The 14,647-nt window shown below is 42.6% G+C and overlaps 1 protein-coding gene across 15 annotated transcripts in view; it reads left to right on the top strand.

Annotated features, from left to right (window-relative positions):
- The window catches only part of EPHB1 (EPH receptor B1), a 344,460-nt gene that overhangs the window by 319,242 nt on the left and 10,571 nt on the right, over window positions 1-14,647 (top strand). For 8 of the 15 annotated variants that reach the window (XM_083506364.1, XM_083506362.1, XM_083506363.1 and 5 more), the window contains one exon: window positions 482-637. In XM_083506364.1, coding sequence (XP_083362490.1) covers window positions 482-637 — 156 coding nt within the window. Of the gene's footprint in view, window positions 1-481; window positions 638-1,633; window positions 2,901-10,816; window positions 10,880-11,332; window positions 11,621-14,647 lie in introns of those variants that run through there. The other 7 variants (XR_014526935.1, XR_014526937.1, XR_014526941.1 and 4 more) reach the window with 6 other exon arrangements.

Here is a 14,647-nt window from a genome sequence, read left to right as displayed (position 1 = left end):
TCCTCATTTGCATCAAACAGGCCATAGCCAGCACTGAAACACTTCTTGCACATCCAAAATTGGCCTATTGAGGATGCAGTTCTGACATAAGCTCCCTAGCATGCTAGTTTTGAATTTACACAAAGAGGGCTTTGTTTTTTAAAAAGAAAAAGTACAAGAGGGAACAATTCAGATATTTGATCCTCATCCTTCAGTCTGAAGTGGTGTCATCTGGTAGCAGCATCAGGTGAGCCTGGTGTTCCTGTGTTTTGCCTCATGGAAATGTGGGAAGGTGTATCTGACACCACTGAGTGAATGGGATGGAAGAGAAGGTTGAATGAAGGTTGGAATTTGTCCAGTCACAGGACCAGGTAGGTTAGTGAGAGGAGAATAAGCGGAACCTCAATTACCCAATATTTGCTCATACTGCCTTTGTTTTTCTTAACATAGTTCATAGTTAATGATTATTCCGCCCTGACCTATTGTTTGTCTCATGATCTAGGCCTTCTCAGCCACTGTTGGACCGCTCCATCCCTGATTTCACTGCCTTTACCTCAGTAGAAGATTGGCTCAGCGCCATCAAAATGAACCAGTACAGAGACAGTTTTCTGACTGCTGGATTCACGTCCCTTCAATTAGTTGCCCAAATGACATCAGAGTAAGTGGTGCCTTCTCATTCTCACTTCAGTTTTTAGCACACAGTTTTAATGAGTATTCTTACCTCAGTGATGAGAGAAGACGGAACCAGGGTTCAAGAGTTCACTGGGCAGATTCTGGATCAGAGTAGAACTTCAGCACTGGCAATGTGCTGACTTCCTGAAAACAGGCATTTTTTTTTTCATTTTTTGTTTGGCCTTTGAAAATGAACCACTTCCTTTCTGACTTTGTATGGAGTCTATTGCTGTGCTGTTTTCTTTTTTCCTGTTGTTGTTTGGCATATTTAAATTCTGTTATTTCATGGATATTTTATTGCTGCTGGGTATTATTTTAGTTTCTGAACTGCTTTTGAAATGAATGTGTGTGTGTGCGCGCACACACACACATTTTAAGTAAGTAAATATATAAGGAAGGGAAGCAGGTCATAACTTGTAAGGCAAAATGTCTCCTCCCACAAGCTCTTTACCACTTTGCCTCCATTTCTCTTGGCCAGATTAATTTGCTCCCAGAATGCATTTGCACTCCAAAACCTCCACATGTTCCTTGTTCCCACGCTAACCATTAGCTTCATTCATCATCAAAGGCTCTTCAACCAGTAAGCTATACTCTCAAGTATTCACCCACTCGCTGCCATCTTCCCAGTAGCCCTCCAGCTAGAGGTCAAGACACAATGAATCCATAGTGTTGGGTGTCAGAGCATGTGATTAGGCAGTTAGCATCTTTGCAGAAAGGGAAAATAGACTCCCTAATCCTTTTGTGCTCAAGTGTCCATTTGTTGTGGCTTTGAGAAAAGTAATATTTTTGGCTCATACACATATGCACATTCATCCCATGTCGTTCATCAGCACTGATTGCTGATCTTTGGTTACCAGCCTACAGTTTCCTGTACTGCAGTTTGAATTTGCCAGGCCATGTATCATGTCCACATAGCCAAAGGAGAGACTTGGGACAAAGGTCTCTACTGCACGAGTATGATCCTGTCTCTTGTCTTTTGCAGAGATCTTCTAAGAATAGGGGTGACCTTAGCTGGACACCAGAAGAAGATCCTGAACAGTGTCCAGTCTATGAGAGTACAGATGAGCCAGTCGCCAACTTCGATGGCATGATGCTTCGTGTCTTCTTACAACAATGGGGGAAAAGAGGGGAGGACAGAGGAGGGTTGGATGTGGGAGGGGAGGGTAAGCCGACAAGACAGTGAGATGTTTGCAGAGGTTGGATTATCGTCTGAGAACTTTTAGGAGCTGCAGGCGAAGAGGACACAGGACTTGTTTCAACATGGCAACTTCCGTTTCTCTCCAACAGAAGCACACTTACTGATGCCATGGGAAGCAGCATATAAATAAGTATAAATATGTACAAACCATATATTTAAAAAAAAGCAGTGAAGACAAACCAATGTGTGTTGGGAGGAAAAAAGACTCTAATCCCACCACCAGTGAGCAGTAGTCAAGGGGCCGGTGGGAAGAAGTGAGATGCAACCCAGAGCAACCATCTTCAGCAATCATGTTCCTTTTCTTCTCTTCTTACGTTCTCCTGATGGAGTCCTTCTCACCCACCCATTTCCCTGTTTTGCTCATAAACCCTGGGGAATTTTCTTCAACAGTCTCTACAGCTACCTACTAGAATATCAAGGCATTGTTCCACCAGTTACCAAAGGACTTCACTGACCACTGCATGGGGGATCCAGAACAATCCAGTTAATGTCTTCATATTGAAGAAGAGATGTACCTTCAATAGAAAACCTTGTTTTTTTCTTTTGCTTGCATTTTTTTGCAAAAAGGGAAAAAATCCTCATGGAAAAGAAGAGAGAGAGAAGGTGTTCCCGCGAGTGTGTGTGTGTGTGCGCGTCTGTATGTTGTCAACTTAACTGAGGAGTCACTCACTGCTTGTCCATAGCAGGAAAACAACCAAGTGGGACTGACGGATGATAAATTCACCACCTCCGGGGAAACTGGAGATTCAGTGGGGGAACAGAAGTGGTATGTTTTGCTTTCTGTCTAGATCAACTGCGCATGGAACGTGTAATAGGAAATGGGGGGAGAAAAGGGAAAGCAAAGGATTTCATAGGAGGAAGAAAGCAGAAGAGTGGACTATGCAACAAGGGTTTCGTGTAAAACTGTTACAGGATGCACAACTGTAGAGGCAACTGAACAGTAGAATCTAGCATCCCAGGGACCAACAGAGGAAGACTCGGGGATATTTAGTTTCCTTGTGTGGACCTAAGAATTTTGATATATATTCACTTTGGTTTCATGCCATCAGAGGTAGGTTCATGTGCTGCATCCATCTGTCTGTCCATCCATCCATCCCTCCCTTTCCTTTACTGCTTGTCTCTTATGTTTCTTTAACATTCTTTCATTTGGCCCTTTGCCCTCTATATATTATCATTCTGATAACTTAGCTCATTTAAAGTAGACAACAAATTAGCTATACCTCACAGTATATAGAAGGAACAGTAGCCCTTCTTTAATCAGAAGAGTTTATGCAAATGACCCTGAGATTAAGAGTCCTATGCTCTACAGACTGAGCTAGCCGGGCACTACAAGAGTTTATGCAAATGAATTGTCCCTTAATGAGGCTTTTAACTAGACTGTTATAATTGTACACTGTCACTTTTTAAGGGATGCAGCCAACTGTCAGCTTGCACTTCATTAAAAAAAATGGGTGCAATCAGCTATTTTTTTCTAAAGCAAACCTGGCTTTCAGAATTGGAAGAGACCTAATGGATTATCTAGGCCAACCCCTGCCCTAAACAGCATCTTATAAATATAAGCATCTTCCATTGATGTCTGTCTGGGGGAGGGGGAATGTTTTAAGTTCAAAGGAAAATAATTCCACTACTTCACTAGACAACTGGCAGGTGGGTACATTATCTACATTGTCAGTGCATTGAGTCATACATATGTATGGTGCCCCAGTATTATAAATTGTGATCCCATAGTATAATAAGGCTTCCTTCAGACACCACTTGTTTTATGTGATCTTTCGCATAATATAAAGGCCACTTCTGAAAATATAGTGAAAAATTAGTGTTCATTTCCATGTTAATTACTTATGGGGGGGGGGGGAAGTGCTGTAATTTCCCTGCAGTTTTCATGGATCATGCCGACACAGCTCACATTATGAAATTTGGGGCAGTATTCTGGCATACAGTTCTTTCTCACCGTTTTCATGGGTGGATCATGGGGGAACAGAAGCCCTCATGTGCATAAAGGGTGGCAACATATCTGATGCCTCCCGCTGGTGTGAATAAAAATTAGCACAATATGGTGGTATGTTCCATTATGTATATTCCATAGTGCAACAGGTGATCCAGTTTAAAAAGAAGCGCTAGCATTATAACCAGCTAAATTAATGCAATAAACCACATCTGAATGTACCCTAAGATGCACATATACCATTGGTAGTAGTATCCATACCATCCATGTTTTCTTTTCTCTTAAAGGAGCTTTGCAGCTCTTCCACCAAATTTTTCTGCCATGACCCTAATTCTAGACAGCTCTGTGAGTGTGTGTACATGCATGTGCCTATTTCTGTATATTAATCACCAATGCATACAGGAGAAATGTGTGTTAAAAGTGCCACCTATTTAAATGGGAATTATTTTTCTGCAGGTAGGCAATGTTATTTTTAAAAGTGTTTGATAGCCCAGAATGTCTGAAAAGAGCTTCTCACCATCACAGAATTAAAGCTGAAAGGATATATTGATTTTCCTGGGCCAAATATGGAAGCATGTCATTTGCACCCATGCGCATTACACCTCTGTCATAATCCCATCTGTAGATTTGGGTGGGAGGGCAAGTGCATATGCAGCAAATGTAAGTGTAGTAGAATTATCCATCATCATCACCTCCAGGCTAATCTTTCCGTATAATATCTTGCATCTCTTCTTATATCATGGCATCCCACAGCTTCCTTTGCAGCATCACAGACGTCGCATAAATCAGCCACTGTGTTTACAGCTACTCTGGCCTCACCGTGGGAGCTATAAAACTTATTTATTCTAAAGCAGAGTTGAGTAATATTATGAAGGTTACCCTAATTCCCCCCTCCTCAAGCTCATGTTTCAGCAAAAGTCCACTTGGCAGCCCCAACTCACGCCCGGTGGGTTTGTGCTCCCTTCCCTTGGTTCGTCAGGATCTGCCACAAATCAAAGCAAGATGTTGAGTGGAATAGATCTTTTGTTCAGTAATGTTTGCTTTAGGGATATTCTGGAGTTGATGGAGCTCCATATTTGGGGTTGGGAAGGATTTCCCTCCACTCGCTTTGATTTGCTAATTTGAACATACTCAAATGCCTTGCAATGAGTGTGACCATTTGGTCCATCTCACTCCTTACCTTCTTGTCAGGACCAGTGTGAGTTAAGTTAGTGGATGGCTTTAACATTTGAAAGAGAGATGGGTTAGGTGGCCTTTCTGACACTTTTCAGTGTTGTGACACTCTGAAAATGTGTAGCAAAGAGAGAAGGAAGGGTGATGGAGCACCAGCCAGTCTCTGGCAAATTACATACCACAAAAAAGAGAGACCTGAAGGCTTCTTTATATCACTGCCATCTGATTATTAGGAAAGTTCCCTGCAGCCTGGGTTAGAAGGAGATGCTAACAAGATGCAAAAGAATGATGTTTTATCTTGCAGGGCCTCCCCAGACAGGCAGTGGAAAAAAGCCCCTTGTTTAACAACACAAGGGAGTGTTCTTAGCCCTGTCTGATAGCCAGTCATGAATCCCTTCTGGAGTATTCAGCGCAAAAATCTGTATTCAAGTATGTTGTCAAACCAAATACAACATGCATAGAAAAGGTGTATTCTGAATATTAATCCTCTAAACCAGTCCATTGATATTCATGCAAGGTGGGTTGAAGGAGCTTTTGTGCTCATTTCTTATGACTTTTGCTTTTATTAGGATAAATCCAAAGGTGTGAAAAGCACGACAATGATGACTCAAGCTATAAATACGCCGTTCTACCTATCTGGCAATATTGCTCCTAATTTAATGCGAGTTTGTCATATTCTTCCATGCCTCTGAAAGCTTGCTTGGCATCACTTGTGAAGTTTGTTAGCCTTGCACAGACAGAACTGAACAGCTAGCTACCTGAGTGGTTATTTTTAGTAGCACCTGGTGGCCACAGGAAAATGCCTGTCTGTTTTGGCTCTCGGCTCATGATGAGCTGGTTGTGCACACTCTTGTCTATGCCGTGGACACTCTGTGGAATGCAGAGATGACCAGGAGGCTGACAAAGTGGGTGAGAATGCTCCTTCAGTGCAAGGATTTCTGCTTCTGCAATGGAAGGTTATCTCCATCTCCTGCTACTGTGCACCCCTAAATGGGTTCTAGGGGTTCCCTTGACCCTCTGGAGAAGATTTCCAAAGGTTGCATGGTGTGGGGAGGGAGGGCGGGTTGGAGAAGCCCATTCTGCAAGTGGAAACTCTTGAACTGGCAGGACTGCTTAGTTGAATACTGTCCAAAATGCCCCATTCCGACAGTATTCTGCAGAGCTGAGGGCTAGGAAGCAAGTAGAGAAATGGCGAGAGAGCAACCAGCAGAAGGTTTGCAGATGATTTCTTTGAACACTACTCACATCTCATTATTGAGCCTAATCAGTGGCTGTGATGTCAGCAAAGAAAGTTCTTTTCTATTCCTATTGCCTTCTCATAGTACCATCCAGTGAAGCTTTTCCAGGTGGTTCAGGGATGTCTGCCATTTGGCTTTGATGGCCCTGTTCAGAGGCCAGCTGTGACATGTTTGCAAAGCACTTTAAGGATCATAATTGCTCATATCCTTGGTGACATGGATGTGAAAATGGAATCAGGTCTGTCTATGGAAGTGTCCACTTTTGAGGATGGAGACAGTTAAAATGCACTTGTATTTTACCCAGAAAAAATGCATTGAAAAGTATATATTGGGGAAACACAAAGAAAAATGTCTTCAATAATGCATATACTGTACTGTATAATAAGGCATACTATTTGGATGTGCACTTTTCATTTAATCTTTTGAAAGATCCATATACAAAATGGTATAGAATGGATGTATGATTGAGTGCCAGTGAAAATGAAATGGGATGGACTTAGGCTGCTCTGCATTTGAAGAGCATTCTGCATTTGTTTGCTGCTCTGTGTGTCATCTGCAGAAAGACCATTGGAACTGATTTCTCAGTGCTCCCTTCCTACACTGTAAAAACAGGGGTATCAGGACTGTTCTCCAGATGTTGTTGAACAACTCCCATCATCCTAGGCTAACATGGCCAAAGATTAGGGAAGATGGAATTTCTAATATAACAGCAACAAATGAAGTACAGTGGTACCTCGGGTTAAGTACTTAATTCGTTTTGGAGGTCCGTTCTTAACCTGAAACTGTTCTTAACCTGAAGCACCACATTAGCTAATGGGGCCTCCTGCTGCCGCCGCACCGCCAGAGCATGATTTCTGTTCTCATCCTTCCTGAAGCAAAGTTCTTTACCCAAGGTAATATTTCTGGGTTAGTGGAGTCTGTAACCTGAAGCATATGTAACTTGAAGCGTATGTAACCTGAGGTACCACTATACACCACATTGACTTCCCCTGTCTACAAATAAGCCATTAGTCTAATTTGCAGATACAGTACTTTTTCTCTCTAGTATTATTTGTATTTGTCACCTATGGTCACCTCACCCACCACCCAGGTCATATTTTTGTATACCACCCTTTGATCATTTTCTGAGGTAACACCTAATCAGTAATCATTGCCATCTACATTTCTGAAAACTATGGGAATTTGCTCTCCATTTCAGGTCCTTGGACTTAGGAAGATATGGTCACTTTCCCTAGCTTCCTATTCTTCTCTTGTCTTTCTTGTTTGGGGAACCCTAGCATTACTTTCCACTCCCTGGTTTCCACACCCAAAGCTGTTCTTTTCTCGGTCTGCAGCTTTCTCCACTCGCTGTTTATCAATTTATCTATTTGTCGATCTCACCTTTCTCTTTATTTCCTGTGACTGAGTGTGTCTTGTTCTCCCTTGTTCTCAGCCATGTCTTTAAATCTATGAAATGGTTTTCAATTGTCAGCTTCATCCCTATATTTCTATGGCAACGGCAAATTCCCGTCCTACTCCTCTCTCCCCACCCACCCCAGCCCGGCCCGGCCCGGCCCTCCTCCCATGTAGTGGATAAGCTGTGAGAATGCTGACAAGCTGTTGAGCACCAGGTAATTTATCTCCTAAAGCAGACAGCTGTGGCAAAAGGAAGAAGGGAGAGCAGGGCAGAGAGGTTGGGAGGGAGGCAGCCAGGAGGGGGTTGCCCTGCCAAGATGGAGGCAGAAGGGAGGTCACGGAACAAAGGTTTGCAAGGGCTGGTGTTTGCAAACAAGGGAAAATGAGCAGGGAAAGGTGCTAAAATGCCCCTTACAGATATGGGCAGATGGTGCAATGTTTGCTAAATGGCTGTTTGCAATTCCACTGAGTGCTGCAGAGCCATAACCATAGCTCCGGGGTAGGAGCAACAGACCTGGCAGAGCTGTGGCACACTGGGGCACTGACCTGGGATGCATTAAGTGGCACTTGAGGCTGGAGCACCTGGTACCTTTGCCATTTAGCCACAAGCATGCACCTGAATTGCAGGGTTTCTCCCTCATCCTGTGTGCCCACCCTCCCTCCCGGCAAATGCCTGGGCTGCTCTAGTGCGTTTTCTGCTTCCCTGTATTCCCCCCCCCCTTTGTGTTCTATGATCCAGAGAAGGCCAAGTGATGGGAGGGTTACAAAGGAGGGGGGAGGCTGCTTTGTGATAACAGTAATTCAAATGGGGATGACAGAGTGCATAGCTGGTAGCCAAGGGAAGTCAATCGCTTTCATATCGGAGATAATAAATACTGCAGGAAGGGAGAGAGGAGTCCATATGCATAGTATTATTATGCGCCTCTTTATAAATAAAGGAAATATATTTTATGCTCTTTAATGACCTTCAAATTAACAGCTCTTTGAAAGCACTTATGTATATTTAATTTGAAATGGTGCTGAAAGCCTGAGTGGGGATCGCAGCGAAAGCAGCAGGCAGCCAGTTTTTAAATAAGAGTAAACTCGGGCCATTATTTCTCAGCCTGTCAGCTTTCCCTGGATTTAATGTACCAATTTTTAAAAGAGAAAACCTTTTCTTTCCTCCTTTGTGCTTTAAAGCTCTCCAGGATCCTTCTTTGCAGGCTACAGCAGCAGCTTAGGACTGTATTTAATTGTTTCCCCCTTTCTTTTTCTGCTTTGTATCGCATCTCTTGAGTAACAGCTTTCACTGATGGGTCACTCTTAGGTATACAAAGGATTAGGCTCCCCAGTGACCTGGATAGTGTGTGCTAGTTTATGACTGCCGATGTGTCATCGTGGGATTATTTCCTGCAGCATGTTGTGCAACTAGCCTGGTGCACGACATCCATGACCTACAAGTCATCAGGTACTTTGTGCTGTGGAGACTTGTGTTATTTATGTCCTTGCTGTAGACAGGAGGGAGGGATCCAATGCCTGATGCATACAGAAGCTTTCAATTATTGCCTTTGAACAGAAACACTCTGAATATGTATAGGCATTTCTTACCATACTCATCGAGCTGGGGTAGCCAAAGTGGTGGTCCAGATATTGTGGACTACAGTTCCCATTATCCTGAACCATTGGCCATGTTGTGTTGGCTGGAGCTGATGGGAATTGTTGTAGAGGGAACATATTGGCTGTCCCTGTCACAGAACATTTCTTCTTGCAAGTAGAATCAGGAAGCTCCAGAGTTTTGATCAGGGGTTGGGAACCTCTAGCCCATGGGCCTAATTCGGTCCACTAACCTCTTCAATTGGGCTGGGAGATCATTTTGGCCAAGTCACCTGCCTGACATCTGATGGCACCAAGTGTGGGGCATATAAAGACCTGGATTAGCCTTAAGGGGTTTCCAGGTACTGCTGATCAGTTCTACATTCTAAAACTCTCCACAATTGGTCTTGTGGCATGCTTTCAAACCATGCAAGCTAAAAAAAAGAAGTCACCTGATGTCATTGTGATGTCAGGTGATTATCAGGTGAACGGGACCCCTCAGCTATCAGTTTGACCCATGGGGATGGGAGATATAACGATCTCACCCATTGGGTAGAGTAACCCATGAATGTAATTGTGGAGAGTGTTGATTTCTATATTATGCACGCCTTCCCTTTTTTAATTCCCTTATGAAAGGACAATTTTCATTCATGGGTAGAGAATGAATGGGGTGAGAAATGGCTATTATTGTTTATGTGTGGAATTTCTCTCCTAGTACAGATATTTTCATAATCTGTAAATTATCAGAACTTTTTTCTTCATACCATTGTTTCCATCAAACATCTGGGCTGAAATAAAGTAGTGGGATTTGAGGAAGGCTGGCATGAACAGTTTCCTATTTATGTTGAAATATAAACCAGAAGCCAAAGGTTGGTTTTTAATCAATGTGATCTTCAGATCTTACTTTACCAGCTCCCTTCCACCTTTTCCCCTCTGTTTGGACTGTCTCTTGAATTTTATTCCTTTCACAGATCTGCCCTTCTGGTCATATCCTCATTTCCTACCTTTTTTCAGACTCTCATATTTCTGTGTGTTTCCCCCGTCCACTGTATCTCTCCCCCTTGCCACCCTTGACCTTTTGCCTTCCCAGTTCCTGTTTCTTCTGTTCCTACTTCACTAGACCATCAAGTGAAACAAGAGCAGCCTAGCTATACTTACTAAGGGTTCAGCAGAGCAGAAGGCCTCACCGGAGGCAATTTGACTACAGTATTATCACTAAGTAAGTTCTACCAGGAACAGTTTGAGGGAAATAGCCTTCTCTTGGGGCTCCAAGAGCTGCAGGTGTAGATCTATATAGGCATATATATATCTGAGATCCAGCACTCTTAAGAGCTGGTTGCAGATCAAAGACAAGCACATGCAGAATGATTGCTGTTTCCTATTCATTCCTTTGCATCCATTAAACATGTCCCAAAAATCTGTACAATGATGTCTTGAGTGCCATATCCTCCTTCCCCTTTTAAACCTGCTAACCTTGGTAGTGTTGCACCTATTTTCTCACTATGTGTGAACAATACATTGGTTATATATTTCAGTAGTTTCTTTCTGAGCAGAGTTGGGCAAGAAGTTAGAGAATTAGTTTTTTTTAAATCCCATCAGAAGTATTGCTTTTATTTTTTATAATTGCAAATAGTTTTCTTCCAGGATCATGAGAACTTGGTCTGCAACAGACAGATGCACAACCCGACTGTTTCCTGTCGTCACAAGGTATAATTGGGCAGACTTCCCACTATTTGGAGGAATAATGTTTGCAATACAATGTGTTGGCAGAGAAACTGGAGGGTGTAGCTGATTCTGATGCTGTAGGAGTTTTCCAGCTGGCAGGGACAGGGAACACAGAGCATCATTTATGCATTATGGTTTTGGGTGAATTACTATGATTACTGCTGCTGATTTGCAACTGCAAGCTACACATTTGCAATTTGAGAAAGCAAGGTAGATTCTCCCTTTGATCTGTAAATGCTCCTAATAAGTTTTAACTACAATGTGTTCACTTGGAAAGCTGTCAAATCTTAGGGCTTCCTTTTAAAAATTCATCTTTCTAACTGTAGCGAATGAATCTTAATGTGAACCAGCTCCCTGCTCTGGGCCTATTTTTGTGTTTCGGTAGCAGGCAAATCAATTTGTAAAATGTAAAAGGCTTTACTTTTCTGATCATAGGTTAAATCACAACTCGTGCTGTGCAACTAGGCATTTTGCATCTGGTTCCTCTCTAAAGCTCTAAGTGAGCAAAAGAAGACGATCTACATAGATGTTCTTCATTTGCATGTCATAATCTGATTTGGGGGCTCTCTTTCACAAGAACTTGCCAAGATGGAAACTTTCCAGTAACAGCCTGGCAGCCTTCCAAATTATTTTGAACAGTGGATGAAAATTTACAGAAGACTCCCTAGACCTTGAAGCAGAAAATTTGTTGTCAAAAAAGTCATAAAAATAGTAAGAAAACTAGTCCCTGTACTCCTCTACTCCATATTTAATTGCTTGTTGTAAACAACAAGATTCTTTGTTGGGAGGTGGAGAGCCAGTGTGGTGTAGTGGTTAAGAGTGGTAGACTCATAATGTGGTGACCCAGGCTCGTGTCCCTGCTCCTCCACATGCAGCTGCTGGGTGACCTTGGGCTAGTCACACTTCTCTGAAGTCTCTCAGCCCCACTCACCTCACAGAGTGTTTGTTGTGGGGGAGGAAGGGAAAGGAGAATGTTAGCCGCTTTGAGACTCCTAAGGGTAGTGATAAAGCGGGATATCAAATCCAAAATCTTCTTCTTCATCATCAAAAGAAAGAGGTGGAAAGGAGATTCTTCCAATCAATGGTGCATGAATAACAAATCACCACAATTATACATTTTCAAGCTTTTCCTATCACCACTTCTCTCTTTTAGGTCCTTCTCTTTCTCTCCTCCCACCGGGTGGTATTCGGCTATGGATTACTCATAGGATAGGTGATCCACTACAATCAATGAACATGACTAACTTTGGTTCTTCAATTTTTAGTAGACCTACTCTGTGTAAAACATAGTTGAATACCATCCAATATACTTTTAGCTGTTAAACCTAACCGTTATTCAGAAACACTCAAGATTAGCTTCAAGTGGGCATATTTAGAACCCGCAAATGCTTATTTTGTAAACCACTTTGAGGTGGGGTTTTTTTTAAAAAAAAACAATCAAGCAGGGTATAAATTTTATGAAATAAATAAAATAACTGAAGAAGCTGAAGCTCTGGCAATTGCCTGTATAGGTGGGGATGTTTGCCCTTTTACAGAAAATAGGAGACCCCCCCAAAAAATTTATTGTGCTCTTTTTATTTCATTTCTATACCACAAACTCATATAAAAATATGTCTATGTGGTGTACAAAATCTCAGTTAGGACCAGACAACATAATAAGTGAAATCAAACAGATTACATTCAAGAAACAGAGACTTGAAAATGGGTCATCTGACAAGAAGATGACAAAAAGCTATATATCATTTTCATAAGAAAGCTTTCATTATAAGGCTTAAGTCACATCTCTGTGACCCTACAGCAGACCAATATGGATGTCCATATTAATTTACTGAGGGAGAGGGGGAAATGTGAAGGGAGAATTGTGAAGATGAAGATAGGGATGGTTAACACATGGGACACAGAACAAACCATTGAATGTAGGTCTGAAGGAAGTACTGTATTTTTCCATGTATAAGACTAGGTTTTTCCCCTAAAAAAATAATGTCAAAAATTGGGAGGCAGATACACAGATCTTATACACAGATTCATCAACTCCCATTTTCTTAAATCGGGGTCCCCCAAAATAGGGGGCATCTTATACATGTAGGCGTCTTCTAGACGAAAAAAATACAGTACATAAGACCTCAGGACAGTTTTTGAAGGAACAATCATTTGTCACTGTGCAATTGGCTGCATTTTACAGTCATCACATGAGAGGCAGACCAGTTATGGCAGCTGAGAATTCTAAAGGTGCCTTCTAGACCACGAGAACGTGAGTAAACTGGAAGTGTTTGCTTGACATCAAGTTACGTGAAAGCGCGGCACTGTTGGTGATAATTTTTTTCCTTATCACTATTCAGCTAGCAGAGAATGAGATAGTGAAAAGACAAAGGCCTGTTAGTCAGCAGTGTTTCCTGTTTTCTGAGCATGACACCAAGAATGATGTCACTCCAAGGTGTCCTTGACTGCTGATTGTCCAGAGGGTGTCCTTAGATCAGTGGTTGCCAACCCAGCGCCAGTGGGTGCCATGTGCCCATGAAGGCTTTCAAAGGTGCCCTTGGGCATGGGGCCTAGACTCTGACTTTCCTTTTTTCTAACACTTTGGAAAGAAATAGGTAGGTAGCCGTGTTGGTCTGCCGTAGTTGAAACAAAATTAAAGAATTCCTTCCAGTAGCACCTTAGAGACCAACTAAGTTTGTTCTTGGTATGAGCTTCCATGTGCATGCACACATATCTGAAGAAGTGTGCATGCACACAAAAGCTCATACCAGTAACAAACTTAGTTGGTCTCTAAGGTACTACTAGGGACACGGGTGGCGCTGTGGGTTAAACCACAGAGCCTAGGACTTGCTGATCAGAAGGTCAGCAGTTCGAATCCCCGCAACAGGGTGAGCTCCCGTTGCTCAGTCCCTGCTCCTGCCAACCTAGCAGTTCGAAAGCACGTCAAAGTGCAAGTAGATAAATAGGTACTGCTCCAGCTGAAGGTAAATGGTGTTTCCGTGCACTGCTCTGGTTCACCAGAAGTGGCTTAGTCATGCTGGCCACATGACCCGGAAGCTGTATGCCGGCTCCCTTGGCCAATAAAGCGAGATGAGTGCGGCAACCCCAGAGCCAGTCACAACTGGACCTAATGGTCAGGGGTCCCTTTACCTTTACCTTTAAGGTACTACTGGAAGGATTTTTTTTATTTTGGAAGGAAAGTTATAGGGCAAGATGTACAGAGACCTTCTAAATGATTTCTGTGAAATAAAAGTAAGGCATGACCACCGTGTGTGTGTGTGTATGTATTCATTCTGGTGCTGAAAAATGCTCCTTGCTGCTATTAGACAGCAACAGCACCAGTGTGTATGCAAAATCAATACTGTGTGATTCAGGACCAGCAAAGACGTCACTGACTTCCCATGGTAAGCCTAAGGTTGTCAGGGGTAGTTGTCTCTCTCTTTTAGTGTTACGCCACACACACCCCTTAGCAGCTATTGTGTGACTGGTGCTGCCCGCAATCCTGCAAATTTTGAGATGTGCTCTCTGGCCAAAAAGGCTGGGGAAGCCTGCCTCAGATACTCAATAGTCACACCCTGGCTACTTCTCAGGTGGTGATTGCGACATGTAACCAGACTCCAAATCCCAGCTCCACATATGAGGAAGTTAAAAGTGCATTTGGAAATTATATAGCATATCCTTATCATCATTATTGCCCAAATAGTTCTTATCTCATACGTTTTTAAAGTCAGGTGTGATATTTGTAAAATATTGGGAAAATCCATTTTCAAT

The sequence above is a fragment of the Podarcis liolepis genome (genome assembly GCF_965112155.1).
Source record: "Podarcis liolepis genome assembly, chromosome: 5".
Classification (NCBI taxonomy): Eukaryota; Metazoa; Chordata; class Lepidosauria; order Squamata; family Lacertidae; genus Podarcis; species Podarcis liolepis.
The sequence above is the reverse complement of the archived record's forward strand: the minus strand, read 5'-3'. Positions and strand labels throughout refer to the sequence as shown.